The sequence below is a fragment of the Aptenodytes patagonicus genome, chromosome 6, assembly GCF_965638725.1.
Source record: "Aptenodytes patagonicus chromosome 6, bAptPat1.pri.cur, whole genome shotgun sequence".
NCBI classification, from domain to species: Eukaryota; Metazoa; Chordata; class Aves; order Sphenisciformes; family Spheniscidae; genus Aptenodytes; species Aptenodytes patagonicus.
Genome location: NC_134954.1, coordinates 65,099,134 through 65,121,000, shown reverse-complemented (window position 1 = coordinate 65,121,000; position 21,867 = coordinate 65,099,134). Strand labels below are relative to the sequence as shown.

At 39.5% G+C, this 21,867-nt stretch overlaps 1 protein-coding gene across 1 annotated transcript in view; it reads left to right on the top strand.

Annotated features, from left to right (window-relative positions):
- The window catches only part of SNX4 (sorting nexin 4), a 36,230-nt gene that overhangs the window by 2,954 nt on the left and 11,409 nt on the right, over window positions 1-21,867 (top strand). The window contains 6 exon segments of the mRNA XM_076343014.1: window positions 9,578-9,716; window positions 9,793-9,942; window positions 11,057-11,104; window positions 15,011-15,066; window positions 19,644-19,716; window positions 21,259-21,320. Of these exon segments, the coding sequence (XP_076199129.1) occupies window positions 9,578-9,716; window positions 9,793-9,942; window positions 11,057-11,104; window positions 15,011-15,066; window positions 19,644-19,716; window positions 21,259-21,320 (528 nt within the window).

The window sequence follows — 21,867 nt, the reverse complement described above, 5'->3', positions numbered from 1 at the left end:
ACTATTAAATGTGCTTCCTGCTGAGCCTGTAGCTGTAGGTGGGCTTCACAGCAATTTGTCTGTGGGTAATAGGATATTTTGTAGCTGAAGAATAAAACTCAGTTTATAGTAATATAAAAGGAAGACCACTTAATAATAGTTGCATTATGTTTATGTGAACTGGGGTTCCACTGTTACTGCTATCTAGGATTTAATTTCAATTTGAATTGAGGAATTGCATGCATCTGGGTGAGTAAGAGACACAAGATGGATGCAGTTACAAACACTGTATATTTGTTACAGAACAGGAGCTGAGTACCTAAACTTTTAACACCTTAGTTTCACTAGTGCTGATGAAACTGTTTTCAAAATGCAAGCGATGGTGTTGCTTCTTTTTCTTTTCAAAATGAAAAGATTTATTACTAGTCTCACACTTTCATGTGACTCTTGTTTATTTTTTAAGTGATATTACACCTCCACATAGATATCCTTCTTTGAGACAAAACAAACTCCGCTGCTGTAGACTGCAGAGCCTCAGCAAATTCCAAGGGTCGTGCTTCCTAAAAGCATCTCCTTTATTCTTGGTTTACACCTTTCTGCATTAGCTAAGTAGATTTCTGTGGTGAGCTATTTCCATTCAATTAGTCTTGAAGTCAGTTTGTTTCACAGCTTCTCTTAAACTATACAGTTATTTAAAAATAACTTAGTTTTTATATTCTCCCTGTGAGAACAGAGGAACACTTCCACCTCTTTGTGGGAAACGGCATTAAGGCAAGTACAGATTCCTATACTTAAGATGTGTAGCTAAATACTCCTTCTTGAGATGCAGGTGCTCAGCATATCACTTGCTTTCTGTAATGGAAATTGCAAATACCCAGGACCTCACTTAAATTCAGGCTTGCTTGCTTGTTAGAAATTTAGGCAGCTGTGTCTTATACCAGAGTCTGCATGAAACTACAAAAACTGAGATAGTATAAAACCCAGAATTTGACTCCTGGTCTTGTACCCTTTGTTTTTCATGACAGAGAGGTGCTTTGCATTCTGATTAACTTTCAGCTAAGTGCTCTGTGTTGATGGACTTGTAATTATAGAACATACAGGGATACCTTTTTTCCCCTGTTCTCCTTTAAAGTAAACAATTTCTTCTGTACTCATAGGACACTTCCATTTAGTTAACTTTGCTTCTGTGCCTGCTGACTTTCAGATCTCTAGCCTGGTCTTCCTTGTCACACAATATGATGACTAGAGTGTCGGTTTTTCGGTTGTGTGTGGTGGTGGTGTGGTTTTTTTTTTTTTTATAAAATGTGGCTTTAGGAAAAAGTAACACAACTTTGTGCAGCCTGGTAGCTGACTACCTCGTAGCAGGACCCCTGGTTTCTAGCCCTACAAGTCTACTTCCTTTTGAAGTAGTTTGACAGGGTTGCTCACTATATTTCCTTGTTACTCCCCCAGTACAGCTGCGGAAGTTACTAATCTTATTTCTGCTTTCAGTATTTGTAAAGTTTTCTGTTAGTTAAATCGTGACATGAGTGATACCTGGTTCTCCCTTAAGACCTTGGATTGCCCATCCAAAGTGTAAGGACTTCTAAAGAAAGTTTGTGTGAGAGAAGTGAACTTGGAAATCAGTAGCCAGCCAGGTCACAGTTCAGTGGTAGCAGTGCTACACCATGGGACTTCAGGAGTTTTTCCTTTGTTACATTTTGTTTGAGTTCCTTTCCCAAAGTCTCCTGTTCCATATTGGGCTAGGTGAAGAGCCCAGGCATGCGTTTCCTGGGGAGAGGCACAGAACGAATGCCCGCAGAGGTATGTTGTCTTCTGATAAAACAACAAAATGCAGATTTTGGTCATTGAGAGTCAGGAAGACTTGTCTGCTCCCTCCGAAGGAGATATTAGGAAAAAAGGAAGAAAGTCTGAATTCAGCATGAGCTTTAAACAGGGGAGAGTCAGGAGGTGAAAGAAGACGGAGGAGTTGAAAACTTACTTTACTGCTGATTTTTACTTAATCGATACTATGAATCATTAACCTGCCTAGTAGATGTATATTTTAGTTAAATACAGCAAACTGGGTGACAGTATTAAAACAAACAAACAAAAAAAACCAAAAAAAACCCATCTGGCTGTGAAAAATCTTCTGGCAAGAGAACTGCCTCTTTGTCATACAGCTTGCCAGGTAACTTCTGGTGTCTTACAAAGCACATAGTTGATCTATGTTTGCTCCTCTGTCTGTTGAGGGGCCTAACAGAGACTGTTTCTAAATATCTAATGGAAAAAGCTGCCCAGCCCTCTAAAATGGTATTCCTCTACATAGAGAGTGAACCTTGTCCACTGTAGGGGAGTGGAAGTGTCACTTCACATACACTTGGAAGGTCAAAGACTGAAAGCAAAGTTACTGCTTCTGCGATTGAAGAGGTGATTGCTTTTACAAGGAAATAAACCGATGTATTTCCTTCTTGTCTGATTTAGTATTTTGCAGCCATTCCTCTTTTTATTGCATTCAGAATTGCTTAGTGGCTCATTTAAGATAATTCATTTTAAATGGGAAATGGGAAGAGGTTAATTAGATGGACTAAAGTTTTCACGTTGGCACTTTGAATTAAGGCAAATGAACGTGACTTTTGGAGTAATGTAATCTTCTAATCGCTTACAATAACATCAGTTATGAACGTAAAAGCTGAAGGTTTCAATTTTGTCTTTTAATTTTTTTTTTCAGGCAGGTTGGTTCAGTTGATGAATAACTTGCATTGTTAAAACTGTACTTAGAGGGGAAACATATGGTTTTCCTGCCTGAAGACTGTACAAGTATTATATTGTGTTTTTAAAACCAAAACAAGTTGAGAAGTTTGACTGAATGTCAACAAGTGATTATAATCTTAATTGAAACTGGTCTGCAGTACTTGCATTTAATGGTGGAGTTCATAATGTGGTCTAAAAAATTAGACGGTAATGAAGGTATTAAGTGTAATGAGTACCCTTATGGATTTCTACTTCCTTTCTGGAACGGGGTTCCTGGGGAGAAATGCTCTTGTAATTGGTGATATTTTATGGCCTCATATGTAACCAGGTGGAGACACTTTTGGTGTGACTAAAAAAAAAAAAATTTCTCTCATCTTGCTTGCCTGTCCCAAATCCATCCATGCAGTTTCAGACTCTTATTACTCCATTTAAAAGGCAGTGGTGTGGATACAGGCTCATAATTGAGGGCTGTACAGTACTTTCCCACCACAGCTTTGCAAAGAACTTTGCTGCTCCCTCCCTTTACCCAACTCTGCAGTGTTGCGTGCTCTAGAGAGCAGAATCTGGCTGCTTTTACTTTATCAAAGCCTGGGCATAAAAGGGAATCTTAAACTAATATTAATAATTTAAAAATGTGTCTTAATTTAAAAAGCATAGCTTTGTTGGGCACTGCACAGCTGCCCTCCTGAAATACTGTCTTCCCTCTCCGGTCACTAAAACTCACTAAACTGCAGTTTCACAGCCTGTTGGAAAAAAAACAACTAGAGCAGGTGCTGCTAGTGGCAGAGGCAGCAGGGATTTCCATCCTGCAGGGAAGGGGCAGTGTGGTGGCAGACTCTTGCTGAGGTGCAGCTTTTTGCAATGGGATGTTGGGCAAAGAAGAACATCCAGACATTTCTCTGGACAAGTGTCTATCTACCTGTTTTGCTGTCACATTTTCTCCCTTTACCTGTTGTCTCTTAACTGCTTTTCACCCAAAACAAGAACTGTGTTATATAAAGGTAAAAGCAACAACTACAACCAAAAAAGGCAGCATTTGCACTTCTAAGACAGTGAGAATAAATGCGTGTTAGAATAAAGGAAGTCAGTATGATCTGAGAAGAGAAATAATGTCAGGCTGCTTAACACAGACTACGTTGAGGCAGTTGTATCAGATGCAGTCTCTTTAAAAAAGAACAAACTACGCAGGCAGGTTTGACCTTCAAGGTTGAAGTAATTTAATCTTTTTCTTCAGGGTATAATGTGAGGCTTGTGTCGTGGTTTAACCTCAGTCGGCAACTGAGCACCACGCAGCCACTCGCTTACTCCCCCCCCCCCGGTGGGATGGGGGAGAGAGTCGGAAGGGTAAAAGTGAGAAAACTCGTGGGTTGAGATAAAGACAGTTTAACAGGTAAAGCAAAAGCCGTGCATGCAAGCAAAGCAAAACAAGGAATTCATTCACTCCTTCCCATCGGCAGGCAGGTGTTCAGCCATCTCCAGGAAAGCAGGGCTCCATCATGCGTAATGGTTACTTGGGAAGACAAACGCCATCACTCCAAACGTCCCCCTCTTCCTTCTTCTTCCCCCAGTTTATACACTGAGCATGACGTCCCATGGTATGGAATGTCCCTTTGGCCAGGTTGGGTCAGCTGTCCTGGCTGTGCCCCCTCCCAGCTTCTTGTGCACCTCCAGCCTTCTCAGTTGGTAGAGCACGGGAAGCTGAAAAGTCCTTGACTAGTGTAAGCACTACCTAGCAACAACTAAAACATGGGTGCCTTATCAACTTTGTTCTCACCCTAAATCCAAAACACAGCACTGTACCAGCTACTAGGAAGGAAATTAACTCTATCCCTGCCGAAACCAGGACAGTCCCTCATAAGGGTTGTAAAGCTTGATTAACTTAGACTTAGGGAAGCCTAGCCTGTTGTCCACCGATCTGCTTTGTCAGAATACATTGACAGTAGGCTTTAGGTCTAGTAAACTTCCTTAGTTCTTGCAGTGTGGGCAGGGAAGATGTGGTGAGTGGCATGATCTGGTCTGGCAGTCTGCTTCCTTCCGCCTTGAGTTCTTGATGCCCTTTGTGGCTGTAAAACTTGAAGTAACAGGGTGCCTGCATCTCTGTTGTGGGTAGTAGTGGTTTGTTCTGATGTAGGACTAGGCTTCTCTATATAAAGTTGTGGTCCTTCCCTGCTGAAGTGCTACACTCCTAGATGACCTTTTAAAAATTCTGGTTCCTGTTTAATTTTCTGCTTGATACTTGTGTGTATGTGTGGACTGAGATGTTATTAATCTGATTATTGTATTTTTTGTTTTTTTAAATAACTGATGTGTTCCTGTTAATTCTGACAAATACAAAGCTGATATAGCAGACATGTGGAGAAATTTTTTGCACAATTAAGGCTCCACATGGTCTTTGCTGCTTCTAGTTTATAATTAACTCTGCAAAACAGTCATGAAGCATTAAGAGCGTAATTTACACTGGAACGTTCCCTTGTCAGAAGGCTGTCATCTCTTACAGTGACATCTTACTGATGGTGTGGTGACCTGAACCCTTACAAATGATAAATGGACTGCTACGCTATTAAAATATGTGATAATCCTATTGGTGTATTTGCCTTTCTTCAATACTTGTAGCATAGGAATGTGAAATATAAGTCCATTCTCTTCTAACCTGTAATCTGTACTATGGAAGTAGAGTATATGTAGTTCGCCAAACAGACTTGAATCTGTGAAGTCACTTTTAAATTTCTAAAGACATTCTTGATTTCACTTCTTTTTCTCCTGTTAGTTTGTAGCAGAGCACTATTCTTTAGTTCTTTTCTCACACTTGTGGTGTTAAAACTATTGAAACTTATTAAATGATAATGTGACTCTCTTGACTGCAGGTATTGGGAGTTCTAAGAAAAATACAGATCAACTTTTACGTGATAAAGCTGAGTTGGCAAAAATGGGTGTGGAGGAATGGCAAGCCAAAGCAGGATGAGTTAAGGCAGATCAACTATGGAAGACAAGCTACCTAACTTTATACTACTAATGTATATTACTGTAATTGTATTTGATGTGAGAGTGCTATATTGAGGCCACTTACAAATGCATACTACCAAAATTTGGGATAGTTATTTTCTAAAATCTTCTGAAGCTGTATTTCTACAGAATTGCACTTGAAAATGGAGTAGGAGTGTCTGGACCAGAAACTTCCTTGAAAGATAAACTCCCTTTCATTCCTCTCTTGTGCTGACCTCATTGATGTTACAGGTTACTCAGAAAGTGATAAATATAAGATCAGACTTGCACTGCATTGGGAATTGATTGGGGTAGAGGCAGAAGACAACACTTAAGTACATGCTGTGTTGAAATGAAACAGCCAAATGAACTTTTCTAAGTATTTCGTATTCAGGAAGTGGAAAACTTTATATTTGAAGTTGCCCATGGCAGTGTAAGCCCATAGAATAAGTTAAGTGGAGATGAAAAATAATTGTAGCTAGCAGTACTTTTCCTTAGGGGCTCATATTGACAAGAAAAATAAGAATGATATTTAAAAAATAAAGTGAACCATTCTTGCAGTTTACCTTTGGTGGTAACTTCTTAAGCCTCTGTAACTCTGCTGTATGTCTGAAATGTGTTAGGTTGCTGTAAACTGTCAGTAGCATGTGCATACCTAGCTTGCCTCTAGTTACGAGGTGATGCAGTCAGTCTTAATCTTCAGTTAAATTTAAAAAAAAAAAGGTGAATAATGAAACTTTCCTATTACAGAAAAATCAGAACGGGAAAGAAGAGCTAGTTAAACACAACTCCTGTGCCAATCCCAGGGTTACGTTTGCTGTGGCCAGGAAATGGTTATGCATAGGAGTGACAGAGACATTTAATAGCAATGGACCAAATGCATCCTGCAGGTTTTTTTTTCTTCCTGTCTTTCTTGTCTGATAGAACATCCGTTATATTACGGAGAATGCCTTGTTCCAGATCTGAGATCTGGATCTGTAATCTTCCTGCCTTTAGAGTAAGGGTGGCCGCAGTCTGCTTCACTCTGTGCAATGTGTCTGCCTAGCTCTAGCTGAGTCTCTGGTGTCTTCCTGCTGGTGCAGAAGCATCTATATCTGCAGCACAGGTGTGTCCTCCTGGGATGTAGTTGGGTTCTCAGGGCAGTCCTGGCCTGTTTTTTTCTTGTTTCCCTATTCATGTTTGCTTGTGCAGTATGTTCTCAGACAGGGTCCACATAATCCTATGATGTATTGATGGTGGCAGTCTTGCTTAAGGGTTGATAGTAACCCATGCAGAAATAGTGCTCTTGAAACCCATGGTGTAAGTCAGTGCAACTGGTTGATAGCTGCTGAAGCTGGAAGATTAAAAGGATCTCTAACGTTGAAGTACTTTTGTGTGAGTGTCTTGAATGGCCAGATTGTTTACCAAACCCTGCTGGGAGTTTCTCCTTTAGGAAAGTGAGGTTTGTGCCTTCAGCTTTCAACTAAACAACTAATCTTCTGGGGCATAGTAGCTTAATTCTTTATCTATTTAAATTTACCTCTAATTCAGCAATAGTACAATCGCTAGATACCTGCTTTTAGCTGAAGTGTTCTTGAAATGTTTAAATTGTGCAACGTTCGTGTAGGGAGGAATGCTGCACAGCTTGTCAGCCCAGCCCTAAGCTGAGTTTACCCTCTTCAAAACTCTGTGGTTGCAGTTGCAACTTTGTTGAATCGAAATACTCTAATAGGGAAGAATTCTGTGGGATGTTGGCAGTGCGATTTAGTGGCTGTAAGCAGTGTGCTCACCTTTTTTTTTTTTTCTTTTTCCTTAAGTCAGTCTCAAACAGTTTTTTAATCTGCAGCAGTTTGTGTTGAATGCTTATGAATACATCCTTTTTTCTTTCTCCTTGTGAATTTTTTTTCCTACAAATTCAGTCACCTGGAATAAATGACCTTTCCACAAGCAAGGATAGATATACAGAAAATGTTCTGCCTTACTCATTTAAATAAAATTCCTTTTGCATAATTCTGTATTACGTTACTTCACCCTCAAGATGTAACCATGCTTTTTTTTTTAAACGAGGATATAGCAAGGCTGTTCCTCTCTAATGAGAGTTCAGAAATGGATGACAGAGGCTTCTTGTATTTTGTTTAAGTGTATCAAATATTTGGGGCTGCTCTGGGGCAGGATTGTTTGTTTTTCAGTAAGGTCATTAGAAATCCAACCTTACAGCTTAAAAAAAATCAATAATTTGTGTACTATTCAGATGTTTTCAAAACTTTACTCCAGAAAGTTCTTAGGAATTCAAGAACTGTATAGCCTGAATTCAGCTGGAAGAAATAATGTAGTACCCTATTCTATTGAGTATCATATGAGTAAGTACTTGTAGTTCATAACTTACTGTGCCCAGTTCTGGTCTCCCCAGTACAAGAAGGATGTGGACATACTGAAGCAAGTCCAGTGAAGGGCCATGAAGATGATTCGGGACTTGGAGCGTCTGACGTGCAGGGAGAGGCTGAGAGAGATGGGGTTATTCAGCCACTGGAAGAGGCAGCTCAGAGAATCTTAGCAACGTGTATCAATACCTGGTGGGGGAGGTAAAGAAGATGGAGTCAGACTCTTCTGTGATGCACAGAGAGAGGACAAGAGGCAGTGGCCACAAATTCAAATATAGGAAATTCTATTTAAATGTAAGAAAACCTCTTTACTGTGAGGGTGGTCAAACATGGGAATGGGTTGCCCAGTGTGGTGGTAGAGTCTCTGTCCTTGGAGATACTCAAAACCCAACTGGATGTGGCTCTGAGCAACCTGCTTTGAGCGAGGGAGTTGGACTACAGACCTGCAGAGTCCCTTCCAACCTCAACTATTCTTTGATAATCTCATAACATAGTTAATGTTGTTTCATGTAGGTTTATGCCAGTGCTTTGTATGCTAATTAGTCACTTAATATAAGAACCAAGGTAGGCATGGACATCCCTGGTTTCTGTTAAGTGCCTTGTGTTAAGTCTCTCTATGTGCTTATTCTGGCATATGGTAACTGCCAAGAAGTGTTGCTGACCTGATGCTTATTTGATGATATTGCAAGGTATTTCTGTTGCTTTAAATGTCTTGTATGAAGGATGGTTTTTTTTCAGGTCTTTATGTTACTTTTCAGTCCTATAATATTCCATGATTTCTCCTTTTATAGTAACATAAAATCTCTTAAGCCCTTGCTAGGTGATGTTGGCTTTAAGTTTTCAACAAATTTTTCAGATGCATCAATTTTATACCTGCTTACCTTATCTTTAGCTAGTTTGTTAGACTACATATCCTTAGTCCTTAAATATAAAAAGATACTACTTTGAACAAAAAAAAATTGGAAGTGCTTTGAAGTTTGCTACGTTTTTATAAAAATATCCTTTAAAAATTCTTAATATTTTTAAAGTTATATTTTTAACTATTCCAGCTGTTGCAGGCAAGACAATTTTTATCCTCTGAAGGGAAGACTTTCCCATTGAATAGTAAATTCCTTCTTGTACTCTGTATCCTTCAGCTGCTCATGAAATTGTGCTGGCTTGGAGCCTAGCACTGTTCCAAGAGAAATATGTCTAATTTTGTAGTGATGTGAACTAAGTTGCTTGTGTGACTATTTACTTGACTGTGACCTACCTGTTTGTTTGTGGTGTGCTGGAAATGTATTGACTTTTCCTGTGTTCCTGGCATGTGCAGAAAATTTGAGTGCTATCAGGCAGAAATTATACATGTTTTTAAATGAAGTATGTAGACATGAAATTAATTAAGGTTAGGTTAGTTTATGGGCAAGTTATGCAGTAATCATTACTGGGTAGCTATTTTTAGGGCCTTTGCTGTAGTCGTACTGATGGTACGAGGGAGAAGGCGATAGCTTACTAATGCTCAAATTTGCTATTTTATCTTTCAGAGCTGTTGAGTCCCAGAGTGAGGGACAGTGTGCCCCAGTGGATTCCCTGTGGCGACGTTACAGTGAATTTGAGTTGTTGAGGAATTATTTGTCAGTTACCTATCCACATATTGTTGTTCCACCTTTGCCAGAAAAAAGGGTAAGGAAGCTGAGGCTGCAGCTTGCTTTGTATTGTTTGTTATTTATTTACTATTAACACTCTTCTGTTTAAATAGGCTGACTTTGTTTGGCATAAGCTGTCAGCAGATAATATGGATCCAGATTTTGTGGAAAGAAGAAGAATCGGTTTGGAAAACTTCTTGTTACGTGTGGCCTCACATCCTGTTCTTTGCCAAGACAAAATCTTTTATTCATTTTTAACACAGGTATAGTAAAGTGATGTGCTTTCTAAATACATTCTTTAGTGATTATTTTTTTTAAGATAATGTCCTTTGCTCTTCTTCCCTCCCATTGACCCATAGCTTGCTCTGTGTCTAGGAGAAGGATAGACAAAGTGAATAAACTTAAGGTGGAAAAGGCTTGTCCGTGTAAAAGCTTCTTAACAGCCCCCTGCATTTGTACAGTTGGCCTTCTAATGTACCTTATGACTTTTTTCCAGTCTAGTTTTAAGGCTCCTACGAGAGAATTTCCACCTCTTTGGAACAGCATATTGGGAACTTAACGTGTGCTGGTTGGGAAAGCTTCCCTAGGACTAAACCTGAAATAGCTAGCATGCTATACTGCTGGCTGCAGAGACAGTACTGGCTTCCAATTCGCTTTTTGGATATCCACAGTTTCTTTAGCATTGTGGTTTGAATCATGATCTGTTCATATGTTATCACAAAAGTTGTGATCCGATTGTTAGCTAGAGCATTGCATTCTGCAGTTTTCAACTTCAGGAGATGTTGGGCGTTTCTTTGTTCTGTGCTTTGATCAGAGATTCCCCAGTAGTGGACTGAGCTGATACGTTTACCACAGCACAGTATAGTACGTAGATGAACCATCGTATGGGAGCTGAAAGCGGTGGACAGCCAACCACTACATGTGAGCAAGGTGACTGTGTGTGCACTGTAAACTGATCGCATCAGTCATCGCCTGTATGTTCTCTGTATGCATGCTGCCTCAAGCTGCACAGGTCCTTGGAGCTGCTGATAATCTAGTAGGCAATAGATAACTACCCTTCTTTCTAAAGAGCCGAGCTACTTCCTTAAACAAAGGTGTGTGGCTCCTGCCTCCAGTTGATAGAATGAGGTCATTGAGCACACTGACACATAGTGAAGAGGAGAGAGTTTTTTGGGGAAGTTGGTATGGAAGCACAACATAATGACATGTTATTCTTAACCCAGATTCTTGAAATAGGGAGGGTTGCTGAGGCAGAACCCAGGTTTACTGGAGCTGCTCTTCTCCTTTCAGCTCTGACGTGGTTCAGATATAGGGACTTGCAAAAGCTGTGGCACTCTTAAGTCACTTTAACAGAACCTTATTTTCCTGTATTTTTAGGAAGGTGGATGGAAAGAAATGGTGAATGAGACCGGATTTCAGTTAAAGGTAATTACTGTAATTGTCTCATGACTGCTGTGACACAGAAATACTCCCAACAAACGTGTTTTAGGCTCTTTACGAAAGGCTGTTTGCTGTTAGAATGAGCTAAAGGCATTGCTTTATGTATACTTGTAACTACGAAATACAGTGATGTTCTTAGCATGTAATAGGTAAGACTTCAGTTAAGTTTTCTAGCAGGCTTGTTAGTATGTGCCTATGTTTGATGCTCAGCCTTGTAATTCTGCTAGTAATATAAAATTATGATCCTTATAAGCTTTAAAACTAATGAACTTGAGTTCATAGCAGTGCTTTTGTATGTTGTCAATTTAGTTTAGTCTCATTTTAAAGATGGGTGTCAGATTTAGCCTGGTAAGAGATGCAAGGTGTCAAAAAAAAAAAAGCAAGCAAAGGGGTCTGAATTGTAAGACTTCTCTACAAGGATAAATTGCTGAAAGGGACTAAGACAGATGGATTTGGTGCCCCTTAACTGTTTAGTGGAATGTGTCTTGAGGTAGTACTATCCCCATTGACATCACTGAGTTGGTGGCTGTGTAAACTGGTGGAAGACTTGCAGGAATAAATGGTCAAAGGTAGCATGCCTGTACAGAAGGAGAATCTGTGAGAAGCTGATAAATTGCTGGGCTGTGCCTGGAAAAGTTACTATATGGGGACAAATACTAAGCTTTTGTTTCATTGTAACATGATCAACTCTTACGAAATCACGGCTGAAAGCTAGGTGGATTATGAAGAATTATTCTGAATAGCGAGAGCTGAAGAAAATCACTGGTGCTCTTATCCTCAATGTCCAAGGGGCTTTGATACTGACACTTAATGTTGATAACTTAAGTTGACAATAATTCCCTTCCATCATGCTAGGGCTTGCATTTTGCTAGTATTCATAATGCAAAAAAATGTAAAGCTTTCAAGCTGTGTTCTCCTAGTCAACACATCTTTATTTCAGCTTACACTCATAGGAGTTCAGAAAGTTTGTACTGGCAGGGTATGTTCAGGAGTGCCCACAGTGGCTTGTGTAAGAAGGAAAACTCATAGCAGAATGCTGAGAATATTTGCCTATCTGAAACCATATTGTAGATTAAATGAGAGATGAGCAAGTCCTGTTTCCCTTCTGGATTTGATTGTGTGTATAGTTTCCTTTTTACAGTTCCTGTTTCCTTAGGAAAGAAAAATAACTTTTTGCAAATCCTGGGGAAAAGCATCTTTCCTTTATTCAACATCTGAAGTATAAACCCCTCAAGATTGGAGGTTATTTAGCACTACACTGGAGGACAAGCCTCTCTTCACAGCATGTCTTAGTCTAGAATCAGACCACTGGTTTATGTGCTGCTGCTGCATTAAAGCAGGATGTGTGTTTTGTCCCACAGGGTCTGAACCAGGCTAACTAAACTTTAAATTAGTCATTAATGCAGTGTAGCATGTTATAGTTGAATGTTGATGTTGGAGACTTTGTTTACTCTGCCAACTGTATCATTAAATCATGCCTTTCCTCCCTCCCACCCCTCCCTTATTCTTTAAGGGATTTGTCACTTGGGATTTTAACCCTTCCTTTAGGGGGGAGAATATACCCCCTCTCTTTAGTTTAGTTAAATGATTATAGGATCATAGTAGGAATTAACTGTCTGAAAACTACTCTACGTCATTTGATGGGGAATTCATCGCTAAAATGCTTGTGCATATTAGTCTTAAATCAATTTTTAAGACTGGACAGACATTTTTCTAACAGCTTAACTCTGTGTGGTGAAAAAGCTTGAAAGTGGTGTGTAGGAGTTACTGTGCTGTTAATGGCAAGAAGGAAATAACCCTACTTAGACAGTTGAGCATTGGCAGGATCTCAGTTCGTGCCTCACAGTGCTTGTGTACTTTCTGAACTCTTCCTTCAGACACATGTAGTGCTCTGTAACAAAAGGCAGAAACTTGCCCTGTAACTGTAATGTAGAAGTGATCCTTTTCAAGTGTAAACCTGTTGAATGTGCATGCTGTCCCAACAAACTCAAATGGCTTTGGTGCCTGCTGTTTGAACATAAATACAGTATTTTGTGAAACAGCTATTTAGAGGGAAGGACTCTGATTTAATGTCAGTGTACCTAGGTGGTGTTTGTACCATTAGAGAATGTGTGAGGAGTATACATGAGTGCGTCTGAACGACCTGAAATCTAACTGGCATGTGTAATGACTTGTGGGGATAGAGCAGTGGAGGTCCAAGGCCGTACAAGCCCATGGAGCACTGTGAATAAACGTAAAGCCTGGGCTGGGAGTTGGAGTCACTGCAGTGTTTTGTGTTCCTTGTGCTATCTTGGACCTCCTTCCCCATGCTGCCTTTGTCTTCCCTTTGCAAGATATTCTTAGAGGAGTGCCTCACGTAGTGGTGACAATGAACCTGTTTTCTTCCAAGATCAGTCAGTCTTGCAGGTTTCATTCACTTACCTTTCGGTTTGTGGACTATGTTTTGTATTGGTTGTTCGGTGGTTGGAAGAAGGATGGCTAAAGTTAGCATGATTTCCATCAGTACCTCTCATTCTAGTTTGAAGAAACAAACTGATTTTCCCCTCAACTTGGATGCTGTCCTAAGTGTCCTCCAGATATGGAGGTGGTTCCAGGTGAAAGGAACTTGCAGCGATATTCAAATACGGATATCTTCTGCTCAGCCCGAATGCAATGGGAGGTGGAACAGTCTCAAACTGCGCCTGTCTCATTTGTAGAAGCTACTGAAAGGGTCCTAAAGGAAGGACTCCGTTCTTGGTTTGGGAAAACACTGCCTTCCTTTTACTGTCAAATTCAAAATAGCTCTTCAAGCTCCGAGTTGGCTGTAACAGTGCACAAAATATTCCTGCGTTATATACCAGCACTAACAAGTACTGCTGGAGTAACTTACTGCTAGCAGTTGTGGCACAATCAGTTAGCTAAAAGAGTACACTATAGGAAATCTATACACCTCACAAGATGTTATTTATTGTTCTCTCAATGAAAAGATGGATGTTTTGATCAAAAGTAAACTCCAGCCATTTTACCTGAGTTGGAGTTTTCATGCAGTGTAGATGAGCTGTGAGTGAGCTGTATGTAAAATGCCATATAGAAATGAAAAGTTGTGGTGATGTGGGACCTTTTTGTATGAGGCTGGGACATCTCATCTGTATTGGTGTCTCATTAAGAGTAAATACCCATGGCATAGTTTAATGTTCAATTAAACTGAAAAAAACCTGAAAACCCTCCTTAGAGAGATTCCATACTGCTGTTGCAGTCGTTGGTAAACCAACAGCTCAAAAAGTAAAGTAGCCAATTACCTTTTTAATTAGGTATTGAACTTTCTTCTGTAGAGGTTTATATATGCTTTATTATAGAAAAGAACATTGCATTAAAAATGACTCTATTCTGATATACAAATCACATTTTCTGTGAAGCCAGTCATAAAATAAGAGAACACCATATATAAGATTTTGATTTCACTGGGGAACTGTTCCTAGTAATAAAGAGCATATAGAGGTCACTCTACCACCGGTTTTATTTGGTTTGAAAAATATAAAATAGTTTGTCCATATGGTCTTATGTTACCTAATTGCTTCATCTAAAAAGAATGTAGGGTTGTGTATCTTAACTCCATAATTTGTGTTACACTTTAATAAGGGACTATTTTTGTGGGATTTGGATTATACCAGTTTAATTTTAGTGGCTACTGTTTACATCCTAGTTCACAAAAATAGCTTAGTTTTTCGACTTTTTAAAAAAAAAAAAAGTGACATGCAGGGCAGCTAGTGTCAACTTGTTCAATGTTTGAAGATTTAAATATGCCAGGAAGGCAGAATTTTTTTCTAATGGTGCTGCCAGAAGGCTGAGATTTTTTTGTCACTGGAATTTAACTGCATTAAATTAACAAAGCTTTTTTTCCCCTTTTTTCAGGCAGATTCCAGATTAAAAGCTCTTAATGCAACATTCAGAGTGAAAAACCCAGACAAGTAAGATTCCACATCCTTCCTCCCTCCCTTTCTCTTTTTCAGTTACAACTGTAACTTCAGATGACAGAATATTCTATTGCCTTAGAATAAATTCAGGAAAGAAAAATTATCTTTCTGCACATCAAATCTTAGCAGAAGCCCAGTAAGGAGGTAGTGTGAAAAGGTTTGATAATTCCTGTTTCTAGGAGCAGGAAACATTCAGAAAAATGCCATCACTTTATGCAAAATGAGTCTTTCATTTTAGCTAGATTAAAAGGAAGGAACAAAAGAAAAAACCCAGACCCAGAAAAAGAACCTCCTAATATTTGTTTGCAAAGAAATCTTTCGAAGCATGAACAGAATACAGATTGATAGCAGGTCTTTCCAAAAATCTGCTCGTGTACAATTTTGGATGCACGCACCCTGGTGTTGCAGTTCATAGTTCTCTTCAAGCTGCCAATTTTCACAGATGCTTTTGGAAGTCCGGAGGTCAGTTCAGCTCTGCTGCAGCTTAGGAAGCTCTGGGACAGGCACTAGAGCAATATGCTGGATCAAAAAAACTGGTCAGAAGCGTAAGGGTGTGTAGCAGGAGGCTCATCACACCCTAGGTAAAGGGTAAAATGAGAGTTTCTACTTCTGCAATAGTTAAAAACATTAGCGTGCAGCAGTAGGGCCAAGAGATACTGCTGTTTGCCATCTGTAAGCAATGGAGACCTGTACAAAGTGCCCTTCTGTGTTCATCTGCTGTCCAATAGTGGCAATAGGAGATGCTATTTAGGGAGAACCCGTGTGCCTGACTGCTTTCTGTTGTCTGTTCCCTTTGTACTTCCCTAGCATCTATGGGTATTGTATTAAGGACGTTAGAGGCTACATACCTTCCTAAACCTCTTCATAGACTTATCTGTGAATTGGTGCAGTCCCTCCTCTTTTACTCTCTTTGCTTTTGCAGCCTTCTGTGGCAGCAAGGAAGCTTTTAGCTAGGGTTTGATATAAAAGATAACATTCACGAATGAGACAGAAAAAGAGCAATTCTCTCAGTAGCTACAGGTGAAATTGGCCCCTTGTTTGAATGCTTCATCCTCCATCATCTTCGTCTGTGGCTAGTAAGTAGGAGCTAGCTTTTCCTGCTTTCACAGCAGGGAAACTTTGCCAGTAGTCTGCCTGTAGGCATAGGTGGACAAGACTGGTTAAGGCTGAGATGAGGGATATACTGTATCTTTTGAGGTAACTTAATGTTTCAGAAAGCAAAGCTGTTGTGAGAAGTGGCTTGGTAAAAAGCAGGAAAAGAGTTAATACAAGGAAAACATGAGGAAGGGCTTGTAACAAAAACAGTCCCTGAGTATCTATCTTTTAATAGAGACTTCACAGCACTTAAGAGATATGGCACATGCTTTCTGTTGTATTCTGCCAGCTACATAGCTTCTAAATTGAACTTTTGGGTACAAGTTGTTTAATAAATAACTGATGAGCATAACTTGTATTTCTTTTTAATTCAGAGAGAGCCTTTTAGCATAGCATGTGTGGCCCTAACAGGAGGAATATTGCCTTGCTCTGCCTAGCACACTTAGCTTGAGCTGCCTGGAATCTGATGTCTTACCCCTCTGCGTTACCTTTGGTGCTTGTGTGACTGGGTGGTAAAGTGGGTTCAGCAAGCTCACCTTGCTGAAACAAAAGATCTGACTGCTGTGTGGAGTGTAGGTTTTCAGGTTCCTGGACCAGGAAAGGTTCAGGTGAAGAATAGCTGCAACTCCGAGTCTGGATTGCCTTGCGGTGCAGTGGAGCTGTACCCTTCAGCTTAGAGCAACCTGAGGAGCTTTAAACAGCTGAAACGATGCTGCTCTAGGAGATCAAATGTAGATTGGAAACTAAACCTCCTCCTGCGGGAAGCAATAAATATCTTTAATGATGGAATTATATGGTGATAAAAATGTGGTATTCTGGTACTCAGAGTTAAATCTTTATCTACTGCAGACCTCTCTAATTTGGCCTCATGGTACCCATCCTCTTGTTCTCTTTCTGTGCTTTAATCAAAACAATAGCTTTCTTCTTGGTGAAAGCTTTCTTTAGGAAGCATTAAATCCTTTCCTAAGGCAGATGTCTTTTTTTTTTTTTTTACAAAAAGTAACTCTCTTTTTTTTTGTCTGGTTAGTTGGACAAGTGGCTTGTTCTTTAGTGAACAGTTCTGTCCTTGTAATATCTTCCTTCACAAAACAGGAAAATGGTACTGCCCTCCCTGATGTAGGGAGGAGTACTGCCAAGTAAAATGCACAAAGTAAATAACTTATATTGAAATGCTGTTTACTGTAAATGAAATTTTCTTCTTTGCCATTACCATAAAAGATATTGTTGAGAAGAAGCCTGGTGGTGCCCCTACAGAAATGTGACCTGATCTGTTCTTCATTTGTGTCTGAAGTTCTACTTGATAGCTCAATTAAATATCTAGGCTGTTGGTGATGTTGCAGAACCAGTAAAACCAAGGGAAGAGCGCTAGGCTTGCTTCAGTTACTGAGTGCCAAAACAATGTCTTGTTTCACACTTCTACATTACGATGCACTGGAAAGTAAACATGCCTTTGTGTGCCTCACCAAACTCAGTTTGGAGATTACTTTATAATTATGTAATATTTTTAAATGAGCGATGAGTAGGACTTAAGTAAATACTTGAGGAATAAACCTTTGATCTGCAGTACCACCAGTCTCTTAAAAACAGCTTTTCCTGAAAAATTATATTTGTAAAGTTTCCAACCTTCACAGAAGATTGGGCGAAAAATAGCATTACTTTGGTTTATGCTTTTCTGAGACAAGAAAAAGAAGACAGCTTGGTTCTGAAGTGATTTTTTTTAAAAATTATTATTTTATTTTTTAATGAAGGAGGAATTGGCATGGGAGAAGATGTACTGCTGCTGGAGTCCAGGATACTGAAAATTCTCTTAGGTTCCCAACTCTTGCCTTCAGGGAGTACGGCTTTCCTAAAAGCTTTCTTGCCACAAAACAGGATAAATAAAACTTTTTCATTATAAATTTCTGGAGTGGAAATGGGAGTCTTCCTGAGCTGAAGGCATGCTTTTTAATCTTTTGTTTTTAGTTCAATTATTTCAAATATCTTCACTGTACGTGTCTGCAGCTGTCCGACATGCAGCCCTGGTGCATATTTTATAAAGTGTAAACTGAAAAGATTGCTCGCTAAACCCCACTGTGCAGATCAATGACTATTTATTTTTTCCATACAGTTTCTCTGCTGGCTTTTAAATCTTTTTATGTACTTTAACCCTGTGTGTGTCATAATCTTATAAAAGATGCTCCTTGGAGATCAAAAATATTAGAAATGGTAATAAAGCTCCTACCTCCTGAATGTAAGGGGGGAAAATATTTTAGGGGAAGACTTCCTGGCAGGGGAAGAAGAGGTGTTAAATGAAAAACCCTGGAATTCCGTACTTGGTCCCCCAAAACAAGTGACCTGACTCATTTCAGTAAGACCTCTTGGGTACAAACTATTCTGAAATACAAAGTCTGACTATGTGCGGTGGGAGGAGGGGTGAAGGTATTTTATGCTTGAACATCAACCTGGAAGGCTAATCTTAGTCTCCCATTTCTTAATTCTAGTTGCAGTGTTCTGTGTTTGTTTGTTTATTTTCAGATCATTGTTTAGTAATTTAGGTAAAGCTGTTTCTGGCTTCCCATCTGGATGAAATATGTTCTTGTGTACCAGAGTAGGTCATGAGTTAGACTTGTGTGTGATAGGGAGGGTTTATGTATACAGAAGTGGCTGTTGCTCTGGCTTAATTGGTTACCTGTCACTAGCAAAGCTGTGGCAGCTGCCTCTGCTTCGTGGTTAGCATGAGCTAAATGTATCAACTTAAACTACCACTGAGGCTTAACTGGGGAGGCTGATAAAATGCCTCTTTCCTTCAGTAGTGGCAGGCCAGCAGTGTGCACATGGTCACTTGCGATGGGTTACCTGACTGGTACTTTGCTAAGCTGTAGTGACTTGATTGCTTTTAGCCTTGTGTGACTCCTGTGCAGGTACAGGTCTCAATAGGGTTTCATATGTAACTAGTTACAGTTACTGTACGGCTTAGCCTTAGAGGGATTGTGATAATTGTGAATGCTTCCTTGAACTTCTGAAAGGTTATACTCAAAACCGGCTAGATGGCAGCTTGAAAGTAAAGTATCTTTGTCAAGCCAGAAACGTGAACACATTTTTATTAAGAAGTATGTATGCCTCAGCAGATTTTGGCTTTGTACTTATTTGAAGCTTTCCTATTCATTCATGCTTGCTTTTATAAATACCGTTTTAAAAAAAAAAAACCAACACAATGGTGTAGTAATTTCAGTTAACTACTTATATTTCATAAAAATTTATCTCTTAAATTGTTCTGAACCTTCATCATTTACATAAAAGCAGTTATGCAAGTGTTGGGTTGTTTGCTTTAGGGAAATTAAACTCTGCAGTCACTTCTTTAGGAGTCTTCAGCTAATTCCACCTCAATATAATCCAGGCTCTGTCTCGCTGGCTGTAGCATTGTGGTTCTATCCTGCATTCTGTGAAAGCTTGCTTTCATGATGGCTAATGATGTACTATCTGTTTCCTGCTCCCAGGAGATTTACTGAGCTAAAACACTATAGTGATGAACTGCAGTCTGTCATATCACACCTTCTGCGAGTCAGAGCTGTAAGTATTTCCCCTGTGTGTCGTGACAAATAGTATAATTTATTTCTGAGGCAGTATTTCTTGTTTAGTCAAGAGAACTCGTATATGTGCTCTAGAATAAGGGCAGTTTTGCCTGAGAGAGTCTGGCTCTGGAGCATGGGGCAGGAGATGGCGGGGGTGGGGGGCGCTGACTTTGTACAGATTTGCGGGGGGGAAAGTTCCAGATGTGGTGGTTGCATTTGACAGTCATTGGAGGAGCAAACACATGCATGTTGCTAATCTACCCTTTCCCCTGATGGTCACATATCAGAGGGAGGTGTTTTAAAGAGGACCGAGATGTCTGCTTCTCTCTACTCAGCAGACAAGTTGCTTTTGCTGGATGCCTGGTCTGAGAAGGGCCCTAACACACAGTTTTCTGGTCAGACATATAATACTTTGTTTTCCAGAGCTTGTAGTATGAATCGTGTATGCTTCCCAGCACACTCTTTCTTTTTTTGGCTTGTTCTTCGATCTGTAATGAATAATGTTCTTTGTAATGATGAGAACAATTATGTCATGCATCAAGATACTCTATGGGTTGAGAATGGAAGATTTTTTTTTAAAAGTCACAAAAAGGAAATGGGAAATTACAATTCCAATAATGGGGAGCATGATATTGCTTTTTAGTATGCTCAACAGGGATTTAATTTTTGATGGAAACTGTGCAGCAGAGAGAACAGTAACTGATAGCCCTGTTGAGCTGGGTTCTTGAGAGGATTAATCACTGGTGATCTACTGACAGTGCCTTTTTCTCAGGGCTATATGCACATGAGATCTTTTGGGCAGTTTGCTTATGTTTCCTTTTTAGTGCTTTGACAGACCAATAACAGTAACTCTTCCCGAACTTCAATCTGATTCATTGGTACATCACAATTACAAGGGCATTATCTGGATTACAAGTTACACTTCAGAGTGTACGTGTGGTCTTTTCTTCTGAGGTTGTTGCCAGCATTGTAGTGCTGGCTGCAGCAGGTACTGACTCTCCAAACAGCTGAAATGACATATCTAGCTTGAGCAATAAGTTCTGGATAGCTCATTTCCTTTCCTTTGTTTCACTGAGCTGGACGGAAAAATCAAGTCACTTGTTAGAATTTTACTGAAGCTTTCCCTACAGTCTTGGTGACAGGATGGACTTTTGTCTTGCCATCTTTATGTTAAATAAGCAAGTGTGTATATAAATTTGGCATTATTCAGGTAAAGGAGGCTATGCCTTACATTTGGTTATCAAAAACTGAAGGTAACTTGATTATTTGTGGTCTCCATAGGCATATCCTATACATGGGCGCTTCTGAAGAAATACTTGAGGTGTTACTTTTCAGTATAGCCTTGACTGACTTCAGTCTTCAAAGGCTTAATGCTGCTGACTTTTTTTTCCTTCAGTAGTGGCTTAGATTAGATTTAGGCCTAATCTTGTTTACCTGTATAAAAACATTAAGGTTTCATCTTGAAGTTTGTATATGGGTTTTCACAAAGCAATTGTACTTAATGTTGATGACCAAAAATTGACGCTAAATAATGTTTTAGAGGGTAGCAGACCGGCTATATGGTGTCTATAAAGTCCATGGCAACTATGGAAGAGTATTCAGGTAAGAGTTCATCCATTTTTTAAATATGTACATAAAGAGAGGTGTGTGTGTGGAGAGAGAGAGAGGGAATTTGGTGGTTATGTTGTTATGCTTTTGAAAAGTATATCTGAAACATTTAAATACTTGCCTTGAAAAACTTCATATTGCAGTTCTAATGAGATTTCTGTGTTGGATATAGCGATCTCTGGATCTGCTGAGCTTAGTCTCAAGTGGAAGACTAGCTTTTTGTTTTGTGTTCCAGACCTTTGGGGCTTTTGTTGTTGTGTTGGCATTCTGTTTCTTCAGAAAGTAACTTATTCCCTGTTTTCATGCAGTTGTCTCTGAAAAGCTTCTAGGTCCTTTTAAGGGTTAAAAATCAACAACTATGTCCAATTTTAGTACCTTTTTTAAGTGAATTTGCCAATCGTTTTTTTGATTTATATGAGTGAATTGGCATGCTCAAGTTTTCCATCTCACTGGAGAATTAAAGAATCTAAACTTCTGGTTAAGGGAAACCTCCTGCTTCTACACACTGTTCAAGTGCTAAATTTAATTCTCTGGGTTAATG